General features: G+C 43.1%; 1 protein-coding gene across 1 annotated transcript; it reads right to left on the bottom strand.

Moving 5' to 3' along the window:
• sntg1 (syntrophin, gamma 1) lies at positions 1 to 26,619 on the bottom strand (the record flags this gene model as incomplete). The annotated part of the gene is made up of 17 exons (XM_080836142.1): positions 1 to 183; positions 800 to 910; positions 1,451 to 1,543; positions 2,413 to 2,565; positions 3,225 to 3,296; positions 6,625 to 6,741; positions 7,559 to 7,597; positions 10,155 to 10,284; positions 10,950 to 11,080; positions 12,179 to 12,261; positions 12,377 to 12,479; positions 12,634 to 12,675; positions 12,877 to 12,920; positions 13,007 to 13,064; positions 13,159 to 13,215; positions 13,547 to 13,681; positions 26,557 to 26,619. The coding sequence occupies 17 exons, from the start codon at positions 26,617 to 26,619 to the stop codon at positions 1 to 3; spliced, it is 1,614 nt and encodes a 537-aa protein (XP_080692268.1).
• Between the last annotated feature and the right edge of the window lie 270 nt (positions 26,620 to 26,889).

Genomic DNA, 26,889 nt, shown 5'->3' on the forward strand with positions numbered 1-26,889 from the left:
TCAGGTTGTGTATTTGATCTTGGACGCCGGCATGGTGGAGGAGACTGAGGTGATGGTGTGTACCCCAGCCCCTGCGGCGGCATTCTGACTCCCCACGAACATGGGGTCCAGGCAGGCCACCTTGGCGGCGAAGAACGCGTGGATGCAGTGCAGCACGGCAAAGAGGTTGGAGAACTCCAGCTCCTAGGGAAAACAAGAGAGGAGAAGTGTGTGTCTCAGTGAGACTTGGAGCTCATCCATTATATACAGGTGCGCCATGAATTATAGACGGCAGAGAAAATGCCAGCGAGCCGACTCAAACTGGCCAAGGTGAGACCAAATAATGGCTGAAATATTATCTGCGATCTGGCGCGGCGGGCACTATTCATCTTGATCTTTCACCGCCAGCCATATCTAAGTGAGCCGGTCTCGGGGAAGAGAAAACAGGCCGAGTCAGCTCTGAGTCTGAGTACAAATGGAGGCAATTCTGAGCCTCCCACCAAGTTGGTGAGGCTAGGAGATGATTATTTGAGCAGGGAGGATTACGTCTCAGCTATGAGATGAGCACAAAGCCAATACTCTCCCTTATGTGAGGGTAATCCTCCATCTGATGATTCAAGTGCCTTTGGTGGAGGGGAGCATTGTTATGGGCTATTTTGGCCCTGCTGAGATGGTGTGCCTCTCTCTCCTTAATGCCAGACAAACATTACAGTACAAAAATGTCATCCGTGTGGAGAATTGGGATCAAAAGTCAGATTTTTTCAGTGGGAGGAATCTTCATGCATAGCTAAAAAGGCTTGGAGAGAAAGACATGCATTACCTTCGCTTCGATAAGTTTGGTGTCCTGATTTTGGAACAGAAATTTGATTTTGCTCTTCCCGTCGTCAGAGGAGCCTTTCAGCTGGGAAAACTTGTATCGCCAGAGCACAGCCTGCAAGCCACAGAATAATGGATGTGCAGGGACTCTTGCATGGTGCTCATTTGTGGAGTCAAAATAGATTGCACCACAGCCTCTCGATGAGCAATCCATTATGAAGGTCTCCAGAATTACCAGAGAACACAATAACTTTGGTATGATTTATAACACCGGCTGCATAAAAAACCCTCATTATAAGCTACATTAGGACAAAATTCAAAGTCATTCCCAAAAAACATTACACTGGTATTAATCAGTCTCTCTCTCCCTGACATTTACATAGCATTCCATTATTAATTTTCTCTGGAACAATATTTCTAAACATGTAAAGCAGACGTGCGCACACACCCCCCCCACCCCCGCCACTGTTTAGTTCAGCTATACACTGATTGCAAAGCATGTCAACATGTTCTGTTGGACCTATTTAACATTGAAATGTTTCCAATCACATAGTGAAAAGTGTCTGCTCTATTCTCTATTTCTTTAATTGTCTCAGCTGAAGACTGAAACAATATCCCCCCTTAAAAACACAATCCCCCATTCCTCTGAGCTTACCTTTGAAGCAGCATCAAAGCAAACGAAGCCCATGCTGAAGTCCACTGTCAGTCCCATAAGATGGCTCTCCATTATGCAGGCGTACGTTTTACACTGAAAAACACATTTGGCCAGCCAGATAAGTGAGACCCGAGGTACAAACGTCAGACAGCAATATGCCTCCTCTCCACTCTTCCTGCCCCCCTTAATGAGGCAATTAGTTTATTAACCACAACAGACACATTCATGGAGGGGCATTAATGAAGGTTTCTCTTCACTGGCAGGAGGGGAAAAATTATGGATTGAAACGTGAATTATTGCCAGGGTGGTTCAACCTTGGCAGGCTAACTCAAGCCCCACGACTTGCTGTGAGGTGTTCGAGCCCTTCCGTGCCCCCCCCCCCCCCCCCCCCCCCCCGCCAGACCTGCTGTGAGGTGTTCGAGCCCATCTCTGTTATCAGGGCAAGGGCAGACACATCCCAGCAACAACCTCACTGCTATCCAATCTGATGAAGACCCGGAGGAGTTGAAACTCTGTGGCTTCCAGATAACGATAACAAAACAAAACTCTGGGGGGACTAAAACACTAAGACGCCTTTTTTGTTTAAAAAAAAAAACACCTCAGCGATCCCTGTTTATAGTATAAAAACATACAGGGTGCATGGACAACTGCATGGTGGTTTGTTAATTATCTGTCTGTCTTACACAATCCCTCTCTAGTCATCCCGCCTCTATGTTGCTCTCCCAACTACTTGCTTTCTCTCTCTCTCTCTCTCTCTCTCTCTCTCTCTCTCTCACTCTCTCTCTCTCTCCACTTAGCCCACTTAACTTTCCCCTCTCCCCTTCTCAACTTCTCGCCCTTTCTCTCTCTTCATACCCTTCAAACTAATACCTTGTCTGCTCTCACACCAAATATAGCTCTCAGAAAGCGCCAGCACCACCAGCAACACTATCTCACTCACTCCACTCAACTCCACATTGTACCTGTATCCTCTCCACCTCCAGGAAAGTGGCCATCTGAAAGGCTTTCTCCCAGACGAGCAGCTCGCACTCCAGCTCCACACTGAAGAACGTGTCCTCGCCCGTGTCCACCTGCACGCAGAAGCAGTGCCGCCGCTTGTCCACGAGGTCGCCATCCTGAGGACCCAGACAGACGGGGACACCCAGGGCTGAAGTGACTGAGAGTCTGAACTCACTTCACAGGGGAGGGGTTACACTCGGCCATTGCATAAATACACATAGTACATACATCCTTAGAAATAGTTGATAGTTTGAACGCGCCTACTTGAAAACCCCAGTGAAATGTTTACAAAGGCAGTTTTTTTGTTGTTGTTGTTGTATCCTGCTGATGGGCTGTTATGTCAGTGTGTCATATGCATCTGTGGGCTACAGACACAGCATGTTGTACTGTGAAGGAGGGCCTTCATTGATCCCGGGTACAACATGCGGCATGTTGTGGCTCTCTTGCCAGTTGTGCGTTGTTGCATCCTGCTGCTCAGAAGCTATGGTTGGGCATTTGTTATATTGGTTAGGTTAGGTTGTTGGGTATGTACAATTAAAATGTGTTTCAGGGATAAGATATTTAGGTGCATTGTAAACAAAAAAAAAATTGAAACATACTTTGAGGCCCATCACATGCCTTGGTGTGTTTTTAATTAGATAATCCCACAGATGAAATTGCGTTTTGCAGTTGTGTAAACCTAAATTTTAGCACATTGAAATTGAAAAGGAAAACTTCAGGAGCCATAGTAGAGTTTAGAATTTATAAAATGGTACAACTCAGCCATTTGTCTTACCTTGAGGACTTTGAACATGATCTCATAGAGGGTGAAACTCTTCTCAGCCCTGGTCCAATCCCACGTGGTCACCTGCAGAGATATTCAACATTTAGTAATCACCAAAAAATATTCACTTCTTGCTATTCATACTTTGAGATAATAACTTTGCAAGAGATTGAGGGGATACGTTTGTCCAGACAGTAGTGCCACCTCAGCATATGCATACGGAGTTGTTCACACAGCAGATTATGTGGAAACAAATGGTGTGTGTCACAGGCAGGCCATACGCAGGGTGGATTTGCTGTGTCAGGAAACAGTGCCAAACCAAGAGCTGCATGTTTACAGGTGAGATGATGACTTGCAGGTTTGTGAATGACCTTTGTGAATGACCTTTCGGTTCTTTAAATATACATACATACATACATACATACATACATACATACATACATACATACATACATACATTGCCCTTTTGTGGGGGAAATATTTCAGGTAGTCTTTGTAGTTTATACAACTTGTTTTCAGGAAAGCAAAATATCTTACATTTCCATGTGGAGTGTCAATTTGGGTACCTGATTTTGTATTCAAAGTGTGGTGTATGTGTATGAGTGCTTATAATAATATATTATACAGACACACACACACACACACATATATATTAATATTAATAGTCATAAAATATCCCTACAAGGGCATATACAGTATATGGAGTTCCTTGTGCCTTTTTGTGGACACTATGTATTTGATTAATAATTTTGAGGGGAAATAAATGAGAAAAGTACCGATGCACTGCTCTGCAGTTTCATCCTGGAAGACGACTGAAGTGTAAATGAGCTCTCTCTCCCCACCCACCTCCTTGAGCTGTTCCCACCATTTGCTGTCTTAAGTGAACACAGCTGCAATTTGCGTTGAAGCAGGCCAACAGCACAAGCTCTATTACATAAGCTCATTTGTGCTCTTTTGATGTGGACTACTGTAAAACACTCGGCTGCTCCTTCTAATTAGACTGACTGAGAAACGTTTGTTTGATTGCAAGTCATCAAAACAAGCACACAGAGGAGAAACAAAAACACCGCGAGAAAACTGAGTTAACTGCGTGGGAAAACTGACCCGAAGTGATGTGGTATCAGAGGCTACTAGAGGCAAGGTCCGTACCCTCTATTTTAACCGACTCCTGACATTAATATAGATGTCATGCATCAACATTGTTCATCCCACAAAATCATCATCGTCCCCTGGGGCTGGGAAAGTTAATCACTGATTCGGGCCGATAATGGTAAATTAAATGGAACTCTTTGCATCAGACAGGTGATAATCAGGTTATGCTCTCTTAGCCCTGAACGGCTGAATAGATTAATGGCTTTCACAAAAGGCCCTCACACAGCCCAGACGAGGCCATGTGTGTGAACAGTCAATAATAACGGTGGAGAAAATGGGCACAGTGAGCATATAAATACTGCTTCAGTGACCTGCGTTTCTCCCAGCCATTCAGTGACCTGAGACCTATTAAGAGACCCTGGATAGTCTCACATGGAAAAGGTGGTTTAAGTGTACTGTGAGAAATGCACAGCCTCTAAGCTGACATCTATTAAGAGACCCAGCATAGACTCACATGGAAAAGGTGGTTAAAGTGTATTGTGAGAAATGCACAGCCTCTAAGCCTAGCTCTATTACAGTTTTTCTCGATTGATTAAACACAAAAACTGGAACATATGACACAATGACCACAACCTGTAACTCATTTGTGAACTCCCTAAACCAATTCTACTAAACTAAAAGATTTCAATTGTTATCCACACTTTCTTCAAAACACTAAAGACCATCCTCTCTGCTTTGCACACTTCATCAATGCCAAAACCTCCTTGTTTTCAGACAGAACACATTGCTATTCAAATGGCAAACAAAACTTCCATTTCCAGCTCCTGGTTTGGAGAACAATTGATGGCAACATTGAAGTGAGAGGTGATCAGAAAGGCAGAGGAGTGAGAGGAAGAGGAGGAAGAGGAGGTAGAGAAAGAGCAAGAGGGAGAGCCATTATCTCTGATGAGATTTGGGCCGCTGTGGCCAACCATGTGGTCAAGCATGTTTTGACCATGCAGGTGGCTGGCCAGAGGGTTCAACTTCTGTAAACATAAGCCGCTTCTCAGTTGCATCCTTTCTTTGGACATTCAGAAGAGAGAATAGTTAAAAAAAACTCTACTATGACAGGAAAAACACTAGTTTGAATGCCTTATCAGGAGCATAGTATTCTTGTATTTAGAGTATTTTACATTGTACTCTTTTTGTAAAAGTACGTAAACAAATACAAAGTGCAACCATTGATGACCAAGACATATTCCTAAACATCAATACAGTGAGCCTAGCAACAGTGGACCATGTTCTAAGGCGGAACACCTTGAGAATGAAGCAGGTGCACACAGTGCCTTTTGTCAGAAACTCCAACAGAGTCAAACCATTATGCTATGACTATGTGCAAGTAGGTCATATACATTTCCAGAACTGATTGCGTCCTATCAGCACTGACACAATACTGTACTGTATTCAATCCAATGTTATTTTCAAGTGTTTCACTACACTGTGTAGGTCTATTTCTGATACAATATTGTCAGCATTGTCTTTGTCTTTAACAGGATGCAGCCTAGTTTTTTGTCCTTTTTTGTTTAACATTTTTCTTTCTTTTTTTGTTGACTGTACTGGCCTATATCCTATTGTTTGTTCTGTGCACATTTACACATTCAGTGGTGTTTTCTTTGATGTAAAGGCTACAGCACTTTTGGAAAAAAAAATAAAGAAAATATTTTAGTTGTTACTGTTTATTTTTGTGTTGTTTTATATTTGAGTAAAAACATTATACAGTAATATTTTACAACAGGAGTAAGCGTATAGTAACACTGAACATGGAAAGGCATAATGTTCCGGATAAGGCCTTCACACTGGTGTTTTCCCATTCATAGTAGTGTTTTCCATTCAGCACATCAGTGTTCAATCAATGCTTGAAATGTCTACTCATATAATGGTCTGTGTTTGTCATTTGAAAACAAAATACCCTTTTGATGTGAGATAACATTGTTTTGAAAGCAAAGTAGCATTTTGCAGGAGCCATAAAGTGTTTTGCATTTAGTGTGAGTGGTTTTGGGATTTGTGTTAAGAGTAAGAGACCCAGCATAGTCTCACCCGGAAAGGTGATTAAAGTGTATTGTGAGAAATGCACAGCCTCTAAGCTTAGCTCTATTAAGAGACCCAGCATAGTCTCACATGGAAAAGGTGATTAAAGTGTATTGTGAGAAATGCACAGCCTCTCAGCTAAGCTCTTGAGAAGAAAACACCTCATTTGAGCCTGAAGGCCAGCAGCGGACCCACACGGCACCCGCTTCACCACGGGAGGCGGTTGGACGTGTCTCACGGCAGAGGGACTTACAGGCGGCGCTGAGAACTTGAAGAGCGAGGAGCCCCTCAAGGCAAGGAACTTGGGTGTGTACATTCGGTCCTGCACCATGTCCTGTTCTTTCTCCTCCACCCATCCCATGAAGATGATCTGGCAGGGAGGGGAAACAGACAGGAGTCAGGAGCAGACTTATCATTCACCGTGGCTGCCAGCCTCTTACCTGCCTGTCAGGCCGTGTCAGCCATGGTGAGACAGAGAGAGGGAGAAAGACAAAGAGAGCGAGAGACAGAGAGAGAGAGAGACATAGAGAGGGACAGAGAGAGAGAGAGAGAGAGAGAGAGAGAGAGAGCGCGCTCCGGGAGCGCAGGGCTGCCTGTGCGGGTGAGTTTTGGAAAGCCTAGGCGAGTGACGGTTCCAGGATGAGCAGTCACTCTTCATGATGGGTTAAGGGGAGCATCTCTTGACGGAATGCCTAGAGCAGCCACATGGCCTCTAATTGTCATCTAGATTTCTGGCAAAAGGCTTTGTTCTAAATAGGCATTGTATGAAACAGTACCATTCGGGTCTTGTCACAACATTTACCATTTTGGAAGACTCGACAAAGACTACCTGGCTGAGTCACAACTCGTTAATAATGCATGAAATGTTAATTTGAATGCGATGCAAATGAGCATTTTCTCTGTTCCCGAAAGGGTTGCATTTTCATCTGTTATGACAAGTCAGAAGTTTAGTCTGACTATCCATAGAATTATTTATAAAGTCTTTTGTAAAATATTCAGTAAATATGGCGCAGTAAAATTTTAACTGTGACACAACACTGCATTACCCTCTGGGCACAAGCATAACTTTAGTGAACCAGACAAGCAGATGTGTTTGTTTGTGTTGGTATTAAATAAAAAACATTCTACTGGATCTACAACCAGATCCACAGGTATGCCAAAAATGTAATCTGCTTTTGTTCCCTTACCTGCTGATTAACAGGAAAGTTCCGGTTACTCTTCTTCACCTGCATCATGACGATCAGGTAGACGCCATGATAAGAAGGAGGTAGAAAACAGGAAGGGAAAAAAGATTAGAATGTGTTTTTTTTTCATTCATTTTGTCATTTTGTAAATACAAATAGAAGAAATGGAAGCACAGCAGCACTTCTAGTTGCAGGGTTTATAGTTGCAATGGCAAACAACAGTCCTAGAATGCCATCCCTTCCTCTTTGGCAAGGTCCAACCTCTCCACCCCAAACAACAGAGACACCTCGCCTGGCCTGGCCTGGCCTGGCCTCTTCTCTCCCTTGACCATCAGTCAGCTACTGATCCCAGAGCCTCCAAGCCAGTGAATGGCACTGTGTAAGTCCAGAAAAGCTGCAGGCAGCCACGGGTTGCAGCTCTAAGCCACCATAAAAAAAAAAAAGAGTCCATCCGGAAAAAAGACCTCCGCTTTGTGTGCGGCGTGACCTTTAAAGAACCTTACCCCAATTAAACAGGGGCCCCATCAGATCACACATCAGATCACACATGACATCCTCGGAGGAGCCCGGTCCTTCACACGCGTACTGCTCTGCCTCCGCCTGTGCCTGTGACTCCAGCTCCAGCTCCAGCTGTGCCCTCAGGCTGCCTCATCATTAGCGTTAGCATTAGCATTCCCCACAGCGGCAGTGACTAACAGCGCCCACTCATTAACTGAGCTGCTTGCTACCAACCAAAGGAGATATGAGTGCAATGAGACGAGGGTTGTCTTTTTTTATTTATTTATTTCTTCCTTTCTTTCTTCCTTCCTCCCTTCCTTCCTTTACTTATTTCTCTGTCTTTCTTTCTTTTTTTTTCCTTTTGACTTTATTTAGCTCTTGTTCCTCTTTCTCTTGCTTTATTTCTTTCTTTCTCTCCATCTTTCTCCCTCCCTCCCTCTTTTTTTCCCTCTCTGCTTCCTCTGTGCCTGAAGCCTTTTGCCTCTTGGCCAAGTGGGTCTAGCAAGAGGAATGAAACCTCATCTTGTTTACCCTCACATGCTCTTGCACTGCATCTATGGTCGCCACGCATGAAAGATTTTAGCCACTGGGAGAAAAAGGTCACTCGGAACAGAATGTTTTTTCATGATGTCCTAGAAAACGGATCTTCTTTGCAAGCTTGGAGAAGTGCAACACGTCAACAAGCAACAGACACATAAAGTGCTTGGTGGCAGCCGCAATAAAAGATGTCATCTTTTTTTTGTGCGATAAAAACGCTTAGAGACCATGCTTCATATCTGTCTTGTCTAAAAGCATGCTTTTAACATCAGACACAGCAACAATGCTTAACACTCTAAGGTCCAAGGCCTTTTAGACTTTTCTAAGTTGTCTGACATGCCTTGATGTTTTTGTACATTTCGCTTAACTAAAAACATTGATGCACAAATGGAATATATGATTCTATTCTAGAAGACCTGAGCAATAATATTAGAAAAGGGTTCAATGTTCCGTGGTTGTTCTTTTTATGTCTCTAAGACGAAAACTCAAAAATAAAAATATCCCGGACGAGGGATATAGACCTTTTAGTGTTAAAAGCATTTTCAGCATGGTAACTGCAAAGCTTCAAAAGCCAGGAACACTCAACTAATGTGCGCTTTATTCAGAACAACTCTTCTGAGCACTGCCTTTTCAGAGGGTTAAAGGCTCAGTACGTGATTCTAATCCAAATTCAGCAAACTGACCCAAGCCACAAACAATTCTAGCCAATCAACACATTGCGTCAAGAGCTCAGAAGGGAGTGTAATTTGTTTTGCTGTTGAGCTTAGATATCAACAAGCTTTCACCAGAATTGCACACCTCTAAGTCAACAAGATGGTTTAGGATACTCCCCCTTGGAAGGGAAAATGCTCTCCAAAAGGTGTTTGAGTGACGCATCAGTGCAGAGAAGTCCAGTCTCCAGAGTCCACTGTAATTTCCCTCCAACCCCTGCACTGTCATTCCATATACCAGGATGAACTGGCACTGTCATTCCAGGCTGAATTATGGATGATCTGTAGGGGCCACTAGTTCTGTTTCTTTCACCGCCAGAATTCAGTGCCGCAGAAGTAGAACTGACGGTGGGACTTTAACCTAAACCTCTCCCATCGAGCTAGCAAACTTATTTATTCAGTGCACTTAGTCTGGAAACTCAAAAACAAACACTCATTTTGCCGCGGAGCAGCTGCTTTGATAACCCAACGAGGAGCAATTAGCCTCTACCTGATGGGATCTGTCACCAGGATGACATGGCTACAGGCAAGACGCTAATTGAAAAGAAGTGATGGATCAGTGCTGAACCTGGCGGGGCCTATTCCCCAGCTTATTCCCTCAAAGAACTGCTCAAGGCTTTCCTTGAAGCAAACATAACATGTTCTCTAAAGTTTTTTATTCCAGTGCTATGCTTCTCTGGGGCTATTTGACAGTCTCCCGGCTCTCAGTAGCCAAGGAACAAGTTCAGATAAAGGGTGCCTACTGCCTACATTAATGAAATATACTCCTTTAAAGGCCCTTACGATAATCGTTTTGTTAAAAGTCTCAGTTTTTCATTTCAAACGCAGGGAGAACAGGGGCTTTTGATACTTACATTGTGCTTTGTGAGAGTTGATATATTGGTAGCTATCGCCTGGAGCCATTCGAGGCACTCCTCAGCAGTAGGGCACTGAATCACCCCACTGCACACCCCATCCACTGCAATCACTTGAAAAGCATTCTGCCTGCAGGAACAACAGTTCAGGGGGGAACACTGTGAAGAGATCCCTCGACTTCATAATGGAACGTTTTTTCCCGTATTTAACATAATAGCAATTATAGTTCAGTTGATTATAACAGCTTGACAAAATTAGGCCTTTTCCTTATGGATAAAGGGTAACTAATTGTTCACCGTAGCTAGCTCACTATCCATGCTCTTTGCATCAGTCATGTGTTGACACCACCACCGCCACCCCCGCCACCCCCGCCCCATATATATATATATTTAGAGAAAGCGTAATCCATCCAGTGTAGTAGTTTCCTTGAAAATGTGGTCTCAGCCACAGCTTGCTCGCTGTGTGTATATGTGTGTGTGTGTGTGTGTGTGTGTGTGTGTGGCTGTGTGTGTGGCTGTGTGTGTGGCTGTGTGTGTGGCTGTGTGTGTGTCTCTGTCTGTCTGTCTGTCTGTATGCATACAGTATATAGCCAAGAAAATATTGTAATTTAAATCATGCAATCTAAAGATGGTCTTTGCATATAACCCACTGCATATTGCAGCTCCCTGTGTGAGACATGCAGCAGCGTGACACTTGTGCGCTCCCAGCAGCAGTCCTCTGACAGACAGACGCCCCCACCCGCCCCAACCCATCCCAACCACCCCCAACCCAGCCCAGCAGCAGCGCCGACTCACCTGCAGACATCGGAGCCTGGCAGGTACTGGGAGAGGCGCGAGTGGAGGAGGGGGAGGAGCCGTAGGTCCACCCATCTCTTCTCCCAGCGCAGGCCCGGGGACGTGGGCCACGACGAGCATGACAACGTGTCCTGGGGAGAAAGGCAAAAAAAAAAACACATTTCTTTCTTCTTCGCCGTTTTTTTGCCGAACTAAAAACCCCAGCTTCAGGCAGCATACATTCATGAGCCCGAGACCGGAGTGACATGCTTTCCCAGTGATTCACGTGGCTGTGAAACACCGGGGGTCGCCTATCCAAAGTCATATCACACTTGGCATGGCCAGCCTCAACCCTGCGTGAAGCGAAGCTGAAGAATTCATCTTTAATGAGAAGGAGCAGGGCCTCAACACGAGGCATTGTTCAGTCATGGTCAACATGCCACGTGACACAGGGCCATAGAGACACGAATGCAAACATCAGTGTTGTGCTAATTAACCCCGCCCTGCAAACTTGTCTGGATCAGAATTTAATGTGCTCGATGTGTTACGCACAGTGGAATTAGGAAAACAGCCAAGGACGTGGGGGCCTTGGCTCCCAAATCAATGGTGCGTTTGTGATTCAGACATCGTTTCAGGCCTCTGCTTCCATTGTCGTTGGTCAATTATGCTTGTGCAATGGGAGCTAAGTGCCAGTGGAGAGCGAGCACATGGATTACCATAGACACACACACACACACACCCACACACACACACATACACACACACACACACACACACACACACACACACACACACGCACACACACACACATACACACACACGCATTACCATGCTTCATTTGCCCCGTGTCTCACAAAACACTGGGGAGACACAACTTCAGGGTTTTAAGGCTCAGTGAAATATTAAGGCAATACAGAGCTGCGAAAAACATGCCCTAGCAAGGCCCAGGACCTGTAATCCATCCTTCTTTGCAGGAGACAATGTCATAATAGGCAGTGCAGATCAGTCACACTCTACTGGAAGTGAGAAAGAAAGAAAAAAAAAGAAGTGCGATTGTGAGCCAAGAGTTGCCGCCCCCCTAATGAAGCCCATCCAATTTGCTTTACCTTGAAAAGCACCCACTGCGAGTGCACCTCAGGCCTCTGTTTCAAAGCACACGCTGAGTGACTGAATATACCAAAGAGGAATGTCCATTCAAACTCATGTGACAAGCAAAGTGAATGGTTTCTGGAAGAAAGAAAAAAACGTACCGTATTGTTTGGATGATAGTTCAGATGCAGACCACTGTCACAGAGCGGCGAGGATGTTCCACTGCTCTGGTCGCTCGGAACACCTTGGAAGTAAAGAGGGGAGATTTAAAGTGTCAAAGAAAAATAGGGCATGAAGCAGGATGAAATATGCGGCTAAGGTGTCTAGCTAGGGTGTCTCGAACACGATCTAGGACGTACAGGTGCAGTCTTCGCAGAGGGGTAGTTTGAGGAAGGCTGGTGTCCTCTTGAGGAAGGACACGGTCAGTGTGACCTCTTCCCCTGCATTTCTCAACACCTGCACCTGAAACACAGTGACAGCTGGGATCAAAGCGGCACGTCTCCATATCGGAAAAACAACAATCTGAACTGCTTACACGCGCCATCAGCCAGTGTGTTCTCATACTGACACAGAGCTTGCATAAATGCAAATTAAGAGGCAGGGATTTGTAACATACCACCTCTTCATGTCGATAGCTTCTCACGTTAATTCCATTGATCTGAAAAGCAATGAAAAAAAACAATATGTGCTGATGAAGGGCACTGTGGTAAAGCAACAGGAAGTTTTGTCAAATACAGGAAGTGCAAGACTGCGCCTCATTATTGCCGTCAGTGAGGGTTGACCACACACAAAAAGCACGATGAATGGAGCACCATGTAGCTTAGCAGAGAGAAGGCGATCAGTGATGCGGGAGACATACCTGAAGGATCCCATCTCCGATGAAGAGCAGTCCAGAGAGCTCAGCTGTGCAAGCAAAACGTCAACATATCAGCTAAGGAGCAGAAACCCGTAGCACCATAAGAAATGCCGACAGAGAGATAAAAGCTTACCCTTTTGTTCTTTTGATATCTTTGATATCACAACAGGGATTTTATGCTCTGCGCCACCCTAGAAGAGACGGACAGTGGTGGAGTTAGCTTCTAGTTAGCGTCCGTTTGTTCTGGTCTGTAGTGTGTTTCGTGCTGCGGTTGTGAGAACATACCTTGATGCTCAGGCCAAATCCTCCTATTGTCTGACGGCGGATGGTCACGGTTCTTTCCTATAAAGAATTAAAGAACGGAAGAATTAAAAGGTGAACCGGGCAGGGAAAGAGAGAAACAAATCATTACAAAAAAAGACAGAAGATTTGTCACAGGCCATGCAAGTAAATTCTCAACATGTTTCATTTAATTTGAACTGACGTGCACACTCGCCTAATGGCTTACCACTTTGCAAAAAAGTGTACCTGGTCTGTTCCAGAAAGGACATTACTGTCATTATGTTGGTGAAACGTCATGTAATTTTCACAAATGCTTTTGACTGACGTCTCCAGAACATTTTCCGTGTCAGAGTGCCATCTTAATTTCACACTGAATTACTGGATTACTCACACTGGAGTAAAAGGGCTCCCCGGTCACACAGATGACATCTTGCTCCTGAAGGGTTAGAATGTCCTTGGCCAGATGCAGACGCACATTGAAGGGTTCTTCGTTGCCATCTTGCAGCAAATAAATCCCAGTCTTTGACTGTAAGCAATTCAAATGGGCACAAACATTTGTCATCTGTCATTTAAAAAGAACACTTAATGGACCATGAAATGAATTATCGGATGACACCTTGGGACTGTTCTTGGCATTGGCAATTGCACTGGTGTGGTTTAACATGCATTTTGTATCGTCATTGTTAGGGATGCACCGATCCGATATTTGTATCGGTATCGGTACCGATATTGAAGACATTTCTAGATCGGGTATCGGTGGCTTAAAGGTGCATTAAGGATTAATAGCTATTCGCTAAAGGTATGCTAGCAGCTAAAACTAGCGAAATCTCTTGAAATGTGCTGACTTTGACATTATGACAAACTAATTACTCAACGACTGTCCTTACAGTCAAACATCAATCATGTGCAACACAAGACTAAGCAAGACGGCAAATAAGCTACTTACTAGATCGGCAGAAGGTAATCAAAGTCAGGTCGGCGGGCATCGGCAGGCAAAACTACAGAAGGCAGTTATATGCCTATCGACCCTGCTATGCCATTGGCACGGACGCAATTCTCCATATTAAAAGTCATTGTAGCGCCCCAATTTTTTTTAAGCTGTTATTTTAAGGTTAAACTGCTTATCCTAACCCTAATCCTGAAGCATAATTGTTGCATATTGTGCCTTTAAAAAAAAAAAAAAAAAAAAAAGTTTTTTAAATTTTTTTATTTATGTTTATGTTTATAGGTAGTGTATTATGAGTGCACATTGCTATTAGTAGCGATTAGCATGCTAAGCGGAGATTTAGTTATGTCCTGATGTTGATTGGCTGTAATATGGGTTCATCCTGTTAAGATTTCGACTGGATGAGCTATGAATGAGATATATGTTGCCTTGTGTAATGTCCACAATTATATGTATCGAGTAATATTAGTTGTGTAATTGTTATCGTGTAGCAATAACTCATGTTAAAGTAATTCAGTGCAGTGCTAATTAGTCCCCATTCTCATTGCAGACACACACATATGTAGGATCACATGCATCGTCATGTAATGGAAATTGATGAATGCACATTAAAGGGAGATAAAGAATACTGCTTTGGTAATCGTGGGTCTTTTAACAGCCTAGAACCAGCAAATACATTAACAGGTCACCATGCTGAACCTCTACAATGTAACGTTAAAGTTGACGCTAGTGGATATTTGATTGCTAACTAATATGAACACTAGCGCTAGTTAGAACGTACATTATTTGTGATTATTTTTAGCCTATGTTATGAATTGATAGTGATGACTAGACATGATGTTAATTAGCAAATGAGCAAAAAATGCACCAAGATCTCATGTCATGCACTCCTCATTTCTCCCTCGCACGTGTGGTCACACACATACACACAGTTACCATAGTTTCGCGCTGTTTTTTTATATCGGTATCGGATCGGTATCGGCCGATAGTAAACCTCAGATATCGGTATCGGTATCAGAGGTGAAAAAAGCGGATCGGTGCATCCCTAGTCATTGTTGCTCAAACTTAATTCTATGCTCCAAATGTTTCAAGTCAATAATCTTTGAATCACTTGTAAAATTAGTCCATAAGTATAATAGGGGAGAAGAGACTACCAAGGCAGAGGGGAAAAAGTAGCAGTTGTAGTATGCACAGTGTGTCGTACATAACCGCAAATTCAATTAAGCCCATTAAGTAAATGATCAATTAGATACTGTTCTATTTTGTGGATAAATGCACCAATTAATGCACTGATTAATTCTAAGACATAGAAGTAAGGGCTAATAAAAAAAAAAACGTGACAATCAAATACAAATAAAAATGTTGTTCAATAAAGGCACTGCACAACATCTATCTGAGGCAGACATCCCTGAGAATCAATCCGACCCACTCATCAAACTACACAGCATTTAAAGAACATCACTGTATTGACTGCTTTAATGACTGATTTCCAGCAACACTGCACACCACACACACACACACACACACACACACACACCACACACACACACACACACACACAGACACACACAGCCCTAAGAAATTTGTGAAGGGTCTGACATCTCACACTGCAGTCTGTAAGACCTGACCACATGTAAATTAGCATTCTATAGACCCTCCCCTCCACTAATTAGGATGCCTATCTTGTCCTTGTAATTGCGGCGAAACCTAAAGGATGGAGCCCAACTATTCATGACAAGCTTATTAATGACAGACACTCCAACGTCAGCCTGCTTGAGAATGCTGTCAAACAGGGCGAATTTGTTATCCTCAAGCCAAGGGAGGAAAAGACTATGTTGACTATTTATAGAAGGAGCTTTGAGACTGCCCATGACTTGTGGCATTAGTGAACGTGGGCAGCGAGGACAAATACGTTCACACAATGAGAAACACAGTCATGTTTTTTTATGGTGTTCGCATCTACGAGTACAGGGGTGTTTAAAGAGGAGTGCCGGGAGTGAGTCACGGCACCGAGTCAAACAAAGAGCTGCTTCTTTGTGTGTGACTGTGGCAAGGAGGGCTCCTTTAAAGCAAAAGTCAAATGTATTACGCCAACAAGCTGCCAACAATCCACCAAAGGCTCCGGGAACATTCTGACCGGTGACGGAGCCTTTCAATTTTCAGCATAAAAACATCACAGAGGAAGCAGCTCCACTTCAATCCTTTGTTTCCTTGTTATTGTCCACACTGTCATCTTCCACTTGGAGAATGAGATCATCAGCACTAGACAACGCACGTTGTGTCAATGTGTTGGATGGCCTTGCGGAGTTTTTACAGGAGCCAGGTGCTCAAAACTCAAATTAATTGCTTGTTGATAATGCTTGAGAATTCAGACGTGCTTCGGACTACGCATTCCGATATATATAGCAGACTTCCACACAACTGGGGATGAGAAGCTTGGCAGATGTCGAGCGCAAAGAATTCTGAATTCCCAACATTTTGGTGGCTGTGGTTCAAACATATTCTAAAATCTTATATTCCGTTGTGTATTTGATGCAATACAGAAGCAACAATTAGTTTCCAAATGCTCAGTAATATAGTCAAAGGAACAAATGCAATGAAAATGAATATTATCTTCCCGAAAATATCCTTGCCTTTTTAAGGGCCTCCAGAGCAGCTTAAATGAGCCACGGTAATAAGGATTTTATACAAGCAATTGAATAGTGTAAAATAATATGTGTGATTAATAATGTGTGTAATTAATTACATAAAACAAACAAGGAGACCAACAACAAAACAACTGACACTCTCATCTATGTCAGCCCCAAATATTCATAACAATTCCTTAGGGGAATATTTTGTTAAGATTAGCTCAATCTATTAATTTTGACATGTGAAGGAACACAAGGAAAATATGACCAGGAGAATATGTCACTTACAAGGTTTTACAAAGCCTCTCTCAGCTCATTCATCATTTTTCTGAACAGCAGCTGGTATCGATGTTTACATTCCACAAGAGCCAGAATACTGGAACTTAGTGTTTAAGGTTTAAATAGGCCATTACATCAGGCAAGAAGCAGGGCAAGCTTTAATACATACAGTCACTTCAGATGAATGAAAACGTATTGTGTGTGTTATATACGTCTCCTCAGTAATCTTATGGCAATAAGGGCTGTGTGTTGCACGCTTGGTGCCCCTGGCAGAGGGAAGGAAAAGCATTCTGCACGTCTGCACTCTGGGGATCCTTCCTGGGGGAGCTTACTCAACACTGGGCTGGCTGCAGGACAGCCTCAAAGTCAAAAGGGGCAAAGCCTCTGTTAAAGCAATCAGACTCTTGACCACAACTTTGGTAAGCAGACCAGTGCCTTTAGAGGGAAGCCTCCATATGCCATCAGCGTATGTTTGAAGTGATGCTGTTTTATTGCAATGCTGCTGCATACTAAATCATTGTGGTAATTTGACACAATACGGCGTGAATGCAACAACTCAATCCCCTAGCTGTGTTTATGCTAATGATTTATCAAAAACCTTTTCGATTATACCGCTCCAAATACTAAGAGTCGAGACAAATGCCTCTCACGTATCTGCATCGTCTCCTGCTGCGTTAAACAAATATTTCCAGACAGACGAAAAATTGAGACTATGCCAACAAAAGAGGGAGCAATGGGCACGTTTCATGGACACATTACAATGAACAACAAAACTAAACAATGATTCTCTGGACACATCAATAAGCATTGTACCTCTTCATTTGAAGTCTTGAAATCCATGTGCTATGGTACTTAGAGGGAGACTGCCCTGCACAAAGAAACAAACACATTCATAAGCTTTCCAGGAAAATATGAGTCCATAAATTCGAACAGAAGCATTCGCTCATTTATTAAAACAGAACGGAGTATGCATACTGCAACATTAAACAGAAAAGAGTATGCATACTGCAACATAAAAAGTATTATCATGTGCGTTAACCCTCTAATGGTGATGTTAAACGTCAGTGGTGCCAGTATATGACGCTTTATGCTCAGTTGATCTCCTTGACTTCTTCCCTTTGATAGAATTAGGTCCCAAAGTCACAGTCTGCAGGAGACTGTAACAGCAGCCTATTAACCTCCATTGTAAATAATTAATTCGCAGACTGAGAGCTTTAGCGTGCTAATAAATGGCTTTAGAAGCCACGGCTCTTGCCACTTGGGCACCATTACTTTAGCTTCAGTGTAGGTGGAGCGGAGCCGTGAAACACAGGCTGTGAATGGAGATCTTTCTTAATCAGACCAACTGTTATTTGTCAGCGGACTGAGGGGATGCAAGGAAATCAAATTAGCTGCAACCCAACACACTGAATACTAAGACAGCAGCAAATGTGCCATGGATTGTCCCAGGGAATAGTAGAAAGTCAGGGCCACTATTTAAGACAAGTCCAGGCTCAGGGCCCAATTGTTTCTCTCAATATCCAAGTCACAACCGCTTTGCCTGAAATATAATTGCCTTGACCGAACAGCGTATGAGATGGGGATACACTAGTGTTTCAACCCATATCTTAAGCTGCCATATTACCACATGTTGAGTAACTCCTCAGATTCTATTAACGCAGCTACAACTGGGTCATACATGATATGAGCTCTTTCATGAAGTAAAATGGACATGAATCTAACATGCAGCTACATGAATGTAAAATGCGACTACATGTATCTAACATGCGACTACAGGAATCCAACATGTGACTACATGAATCCAACATGCGACTACATGTATCTAACATGTGACTACATGATTCCAACATGCGACTACATGTATCTAACATGCAGCTACATGAATCTACCATGCGACTACATGTATCTAACATGCAACTACATGTATCTAACATGCGACTACATGTATCTAACATGCAGCTACATGAATCTAACATGCGACTACATGTATCTAACATGCAACTACATGTATCTAACATGCGTCTTCATGTATCTAACATGCAACTTAATTAATCTAACATGCGACTACATGAATCTAACATGCAACTACATGTATCTCACATGCAACTACATGTATTATGCGTCTTCAAGTATGGAAAAGCCATGCTTGGGTTGCTTTGGTTTCTCTCCCAATTTTTCAAGGACTTACCTCAATGGAACTGTCCACAGCGCATACTGTGTGGAGGTCAAGCCATGAATGAGGTGAGCCCTTATTGGAGTTTGTCTAAGGACCCTTGCAGCTGGACAGCCTCAGTAGGCGTGTCGACGTCAGCCTGTCAGGCGGTGAGACCTCTACTGATCTGAGATCAGACCAGCTTCGATGAAAGCTGGGCAGGGAACCTTCCACAGATATCCCCTGGATCCCATGAGCTGAAGGAGAGAGCACAGGAGCACTCAGTCTCAAGTCTCCCTGATTGACACATGGCCCTGTGTTTAAGCTGCCGGCCCTTCCAGGCAGTCTCCTAGGAATTTGAGCAGGTGACTGTCAAACAGTGAAAAAAGTCCCTCGTTTCTTAAATGCTTCTTCTCAATAGCGAGGTTTCTCTTGATTTTATCTTGCCCCGTATTTCCAACCTAATGCAATCAGGGCCATAAGGTTAGCGCTTACTCAGGATGTGCAGAAATGGGTATATTTTATCAAGTGATCTCTTCGGCATTTTGTGAAAATCTGCTGACTCTTGTCTCTTGCCTCACTTGCCTGCCTGTCAGTTCAGAGTTTTACACCAAAAGCATTATCATGGACCAGAACATTAAATGAAATTGAGACTAACGGACAGCTGTACTAACATGTTAGTGTCCACTGTAGGCGTTTTCATTTAGTAACTGCAACCAAAAACATGAACTGACTGCACACACACACACAAACACACACTAAAACTGCAGAATGACAAACTGCACTTTTCCTTCCATGTACCTATGCATGCATGGGAGGGTTAAAGGAAAAGTGGGAGATTCAGGCAAAACGTTGGGAGGTGTGCAAGAAGCGATCGATTAGATGTAGGTCACCTGTGCGTTTGATGTGTGTGTGTGGGAGATTAGGTGTAGTCCACCTGTGCGTTTGAGGTGTGTGTGTAGGAGATTAGGTGTAGTCCACCTATGCGTTTGAGGTGTGTGTGTGGAAGGGGACTTCCAGACACGATGCCAGCATTGGTGCTTTCTATATCTTGCCATCTCTTCTGCACTTCATCACCTTTCCTTTGTGTAGCTGCTACAACATTTGGTTGGCTTATTTATATTTGAATGGGTGTAGAATTATGGCCTAGAAATATCTCTATGTTTGATGACACCTCATCATACATTTCCTGACTGCTAAACTTTTGTTTCACTTTCTATTGGTCCCATGATTCCATTCAAATGCACTTTTGTAGCGAGTGCCACACAATCAACAGCAGGTTTAGTACATTCAATGTGAAATGAAAACACAGACAGTGTGCACTTTCTGCTGGCTGGGCAAGTCTCTGTTTGGGCTGCACTCTCCAACATCTGCCCCTGAATCAATTCATTTTCTTTATATTCTCAGAACACATGAATTAGGACTTTTTTCTGCTTGGCTATGGAGACAATTGAGAAAATTTGGCATAAAGCTTCTTTTAATATTGTTGCAGCTCTCTCTCTCGCTCTTTTCTACACACACACACACACACACACACACACACACACACCACACACACACACACACGACCCACTCACCAAACTACACAGCAATTAAAGAACATCACTGTATTGACTGTTTTAATGACTGATTTCCAGCAACACCACACACCACACACACACACACACACACACACACACACACACACACACACACACACACACACACACACACACACACACACACACACACACACACAATGAAATTGCTGACCACCATATCATCAGGTAGCTGCTTGATGCCTATTTGGACTAATGTGTAAAAGTCTGTCACAAGCCAATCAATTCTGCCACTGCCTAAACAATGATGTTTCACTGTTAATCAGCTGTGATGTTTGTCAGTTGGTGGGACCTGTACTGTTTGTAAAAAGATCCATTCAGCGCATAAAGAAACTGACCAAAATTAGAGAGTGACACTTTAATATAGCCAGCGTCTGACCTTAATTGTGATGATGGATGGGACTTGGCCTGCCAGGACCTTACACAAACAGGTACATGCCTACAGAGATAAACAAGATTCATGGCACAAATGGAGGATATCATAGCACAGAGATTAATGTGCGTATTATTAGTAACGACAGACTGACTTGAAATATCTAAACCAAGCTATGGTGAAAAATATAATTTGGTTACTTCACTAAGGGTCAGTTAACACGGGAAGATTTCATTTTGTCAACAGTTGGAAGTATTCTGATGTAATCGTTGACATGTCGCTGATCTGAAATAGTTCTCAATACATAAGTAGATCACATAGAGGGGCCTTGAAAAGAAGCGGATTGGCCGAACCACTGCACTGTTTTTCCACACAAGACCTCATGCTGTGTAGACATCCAGTTTTATAAAATGCACAATTTGCGAGAGATTGGGGTAGGACATAAAATCATGTACAGCTTTGTTTTCTCTGATTGCACATCTGTGAGAGAATCATTGCTGGGACAGTGCCAACAGCAATCAAAGGCATTAATGTATCTCTGGCAGGATTCTCCATGTGTTCATTTGAAAACAAAAAACACACATAGCTAGGCTTCTTAACTGTGCAAAGTCCACTGAATGAAACAACGGGAACCCAAAACATGCATGTGTGTGCACGTTTGTGTGCGCGTGTGTGTGTGAGTGTATGCGTGTGTGTGTGTGTGTGTGTTTGTGTGAGTGTGTGTGTGCACATGTTAGTGTATTTCTTCTGGTAATGTGTTAACTCTGCAATGCAAACCAAGCTAACCCTAGAGTGGACAGATATGAAGAACTTTGTTAACTTTAAAATCCACTTTATTTATACTGTTCTTTCAATCAATTATGTTGAGCTACTTTTCCCAGCATGCACACTAAACATAAGGTTAGCTCGATAACATAGGACGCACAGAAACCATTCCATTTCAGCACACTGCAATCCCATTTATCACAGTACGCTTACATGAGTATGGCCTTAATACCTACGAGATAACATAATATCGTAAATTAATTTAAACCTCATTTTGCAAATATCTTTAATTTCAGTCCGGACAGCACTCTAAATCCATTACTTAACGCATGAGTAGCCATTCCCAGCTTATCAGACTAATCCCATAAGATTTTTCAAAGTGAAATCCTGACCAGACACCCGTACACATCTGTGGCAAATACTTGTGGCTGAACAGACACTGCAGAGTAAATGTGCTGTTTAGAGAAACATTATGTTGGTCGCCATCTATTTATTTTTCTACAGCTGAACCTGATGTTTGTCCGCTGTAAACATTTGCGTTGAGCTAGACTCTTCCAGGGCTCAGCATCATGATCCTGTCTGCATGGCCTCGAAAAGGGCATCTGAATATGAATCTGCATGACGTCAACTGAGAATTAACAAGGTCCAAGAAAAAAAGCTATTGAAAATCCAGAATCAATACCACCATTCTGTGAAATGTATTTTCATATTACTTTATTTTATGTTATTTTTATAAATAATGTACTATTATTATTTTGCACCAAATCATATTATTTTATATTCTTCTTCTCGGTTTGACGATTGGTGAGTGCTATTCTGAGCCTGAAGGATACCCATCCCCAGTATGTGGCATCCAGAGTTTACCAGCCACTCATCTCCTCTGAGAGAAGAAAGCCTGTAATTCTGTTTCTAACAAACACTCAGGACACATATGAGTTGCAGCATATGGATATATTATGCTTCCATAGCAACCATTACATTAAATAATTAATTAAAACAGGGTCATTACAAATTCACCACCATTCAAAAGACCATTTCTTACACTGTTTTGAGTTGCTAAGATGGCTACATTTAAAGCACTGGCCCAAGGGCAAGAGAAAAATATTTTTTTCACTATTTATTAATTTAGCAGACGCTTTTATTTTATTCAAAGCAATTTACAGTGCATATGCACATCTCCGACACCCCATTCAGTGCCTATAATCCATTGGCCTATTGTTTGGTGCTAGAGTTGTCACTCAAGGAAGAGTGCCTCCCTTTCAATGATTGACTACAGGCACTGAACGGGGTGCTATATCAGAGGCCGGAAGAAGAGAGAGGTAAAACACTGGCTGCACAAACAGTCCTATTCTTCTCTACAGTTATTGAGGTAAACAGACGTAGGTGTATCTCTGTTGGGATCTTTTCCATGTTGTCTGACCCTTATAATTACATTTACGGGTCTGTCAGTGGCGAAAACAAGTGGTTTACTTTGAGGTACAATGCTTGCTCCCTAGTATTCCATTGTTTTGCAGTTTGGCGGACACCAGTATTGGTGTCCTAACGCCATCCTGGACTGATTTTGATTGTTTTTGTCCCTAGTCAAAATTTGGACCGAAAAAAAGGTCTAAAAACAGGATCCCAGTTGAAAAATCCCAAAGTTTTCCTTTAAGCCCTTAGAGCTGCTGCTTCTGAAAGACAACATGACTCAGCTTACTATTATCAGCAGCACGACCATCACTTCCATCACTGCGCAGAATCACGTTAGCAATGGGTGACCACTAGCCATTTTAATTCATTTTCTAAATTTTCTACAGACAACCCCCCCCCCCCCCAAAAAAAATAAACTTATGGTTTTCAAGACTGCAGACTACTACACAAACACACACATACACACTCACCATCTGGCCTTATCTTGACTAGTAAGTGCAAATGCTACATGCTCTAGTGATTTTGCCCTGCTTCCTGGTCTCTGTATGAACAGCCTGATGTATTACTATTCGATGCACAAAACAGCATCCGTGTCACTGCAGCAGGGGGTTGGGGGGCCTAGGGGGCTGAAGGGGTGGGGGGTGGTGGGGGGCAGGGGGTGGGCAGAAATAATACCAGTGTCGTTCCCCGCTTGACGTCCTGGTCACCTGACCTTATCCACAGATCTCACTCGAGCCACATATTCTTGCCAGCGACGTTTGTCACTTGGCCAGCAGCGGGGTGATTTGTGTCACGTGAGGACAAAGGGCGAGTGGGGGGAGGGCATGGCACTGGCAGAGCTGGGAGAAACTGAGTATATAAAAATGTCAGTGACGTGTCAACACTCTTTCTGTCCCAAAAGAAATTAGATCTGTACTGGATCAGACAGCGTTGCCAATGGTGCTTCCATCTCACCCTACTGTGCAAATCACTGCACGGAATCTCCTGTGTATGAAAGAGGACCTAAGAGAGAGGCTTTATTTCATCAGAGAACCTTTAAGTTCAACAGCTGTCATTTCAAAGCCTGTGAGAATACAAGGCTGCCTAACTGCAGTGAGAATGATAGGAGAGATTTGTTCGTGTACACTTCTGTGTAACCGATAGGCTACACCCACATATAAGATCATGCCATTGTAAATGGTTTATAGTAACAGTGGAATTGCCAGTGCAGGTACACAGCAGGAGTCTGCCATGTCTGCGGCAGGAAGGCTGCATCTTAACACTTCATTCAATCAGAACTGATTGTCTTGTTAGTCTTAACAATTTTCCTAGCTATTATGGTCTGCCACTAGAAGAGCTGCAGTGTGGAGACTGTGTGCACTAACTCCAGCACGGCAAAAAAGGCTCTGCTCCTGTCAGTATCAGGACCAAAAAAAAACATTTCTAGCAGGTGCCTCTGTCTCTATTTCACAAAATGTCCCACCGTGTACATTAACACCAATGACCTGCTGTCAAATGACGTTGACAAATAGCTTTGGTCAGTAAGTCCACTATTAACTGGAATTCTCAATAACAGGACTAAGCACCATTGACCACACAGCGTAGAACTAAGCCCATGATAGAACCAAGTTCATGATTGGTACAAAGTGAAGTCATGAATGAAGGATGAGTAGCCATTTCCTTTTAAAACACAGTTTTACCCTTTTTCTTGTGAAGAGTACATCAAATGATTAGAAAAGTACTCTGGTGTACAAAATGACAGCCTGTTACCTCGGTTACCGGACCCCCATCAGAGTCGGGCACATACCTGAAAATATCTCTGGTTTTGAATGATTGATTTTTTTTTACCAGAAGTCATATTCTAATGTAGTCTAATTTTGGGCTCTATTCACAGTTTCCAGTTGGGCACATTTTGCAACACCTGCACGATATGGCGGATTTGTATTAATTTACGAGCCTTAGTTAAGAGAGGCATTGAGAGAGAGAGGGAGAGAGACAGAGAGGGAGAGAGAGAGAGGAAGAGAGAGAGAGAGAGAAAGAGAGAGAGAGAGGGAAACGAGTGAACCAGTAAGCTTTGGTACTGCATGAGAGCTGAGGGAGGACACATCTGCTTCAGAGCTGCTTTAATTTGGTGTTCTATCAGTCATGTGGCTGTAAAAACCCAAAGCTACTCATGAGGAAACTAGCTGACATCAAACTCTGGGAATATCTGTTTCAGCATGGAGAGTCTGGAGACTATTTTCCAGAGCTCTGCCACACAGGGAAGGACCCTTTTCAGTAGTGTATTGGGAATGTTTTAGAAGGACCCTTTTCAGTAGTGAATTGGGAATGTCTGCCAGTGAGGGAATCTGGCTCAGCCCCATACATGGTATAAGTACAGTGTGCACCCTGATCTTAAAATTAGGTGAATACAGTTAAAACTACGTGGTTCTAGCAGAATGATAACATATGGTCTGAGGTCAACAATGAACAACTGCACAAGCAAAAGTTCATGTTTAAACAGAAACAGAATTGACAGTGATTCGTTATGCCACCCATGATGCAGATCAAACCATAATGCAGATCAAACCCTGTCCCAAAACTATGTACTGAAGTGAATAGACTTGGACTTTCTGAAAACCAGAAGCACCTAAAGACCATGCTGCTCTTCTGAAAAGCTATAAGTGACTGCTCTCAATTGGGTATAGGGCAGGCAGGCTAGTCTTGGGGACATAGTATTTCCATGTATGCTTGGCAAAACGGTGCAGGTGGACTTGGGGTGGATGCCGACAATTGTCCTCAACATTCGCTCACGTGGCATTGTCTAACGTTACAGTAGCCTACGTTGCCCAGTAGTACAGCCCACACAGGCAATTCTCCTTCTCCAACGTTCGAGTGAAGGAATAGATACCTCCCATAGATAAAGGGGTTTTGGTTTAATCACCACAGACTTTTTTAGCACTGCGGAGAGTAAATGTTTTTGCAATATAGTTAGAATTGTGCCATGTACTTATCCGCCCGTTACAGTTATAACTCCTGATTAGTTATCAGGAAATTTTGTTACAGCTGGCCACATCAAGAGGACACAATTACGTGCTACTTGCTCTTCCTCATATGTTTCTGATGAACTGATAACGTTCTTATCTACTGTGGCATACAATGCATAACTGATGCTTAAAGCATCTTGTCTTTGAGACATCACATAGCAATACCCTCCTCAAGACCGCACGCAGACAACATTTAATTATGATCAAAATAGGAGGGTGTCGTGTGAGAGTACTGAAGCTTACCTGGTTTTCTGGTAACAGGTGGTAATTTGATATCGTTTTCACTCTGATCCTTTCATCAATCATAATCGAAAGCCAACAGTTTATCTTTCAGACAGACATCTGCAAATTCAAAGCAGATCCGATTACAGCCGCCCAACAACCACTGCTGGCCGACAAACCGCGTAAATCGTCAGATATTCCACATCGACACCTTAAACATGTCCTTGTGATGTATTCCCTCGACAGAGACGATATCGGCTTCTCCATCCGTCAGCATCCTCCGCAAACCATGCAGCGTGCATCCTCACATTTTCGCTCTCCCTCTCGGTCGCTGTCTACTCTGTGGTGGTTAAA

The sequence above is a fragment of the Sprattus sprattus genome, assembly GCF_963457725.1.
Source record: "Sprattus sprattus genome assembly, chromosome: 4".
Lineage (NCBI taxonomy): Eukaryota > Metazoa > Chordata > Actinopteri > Clupeiformes > Clupeidae > Sprattus > Sprattus sprattus.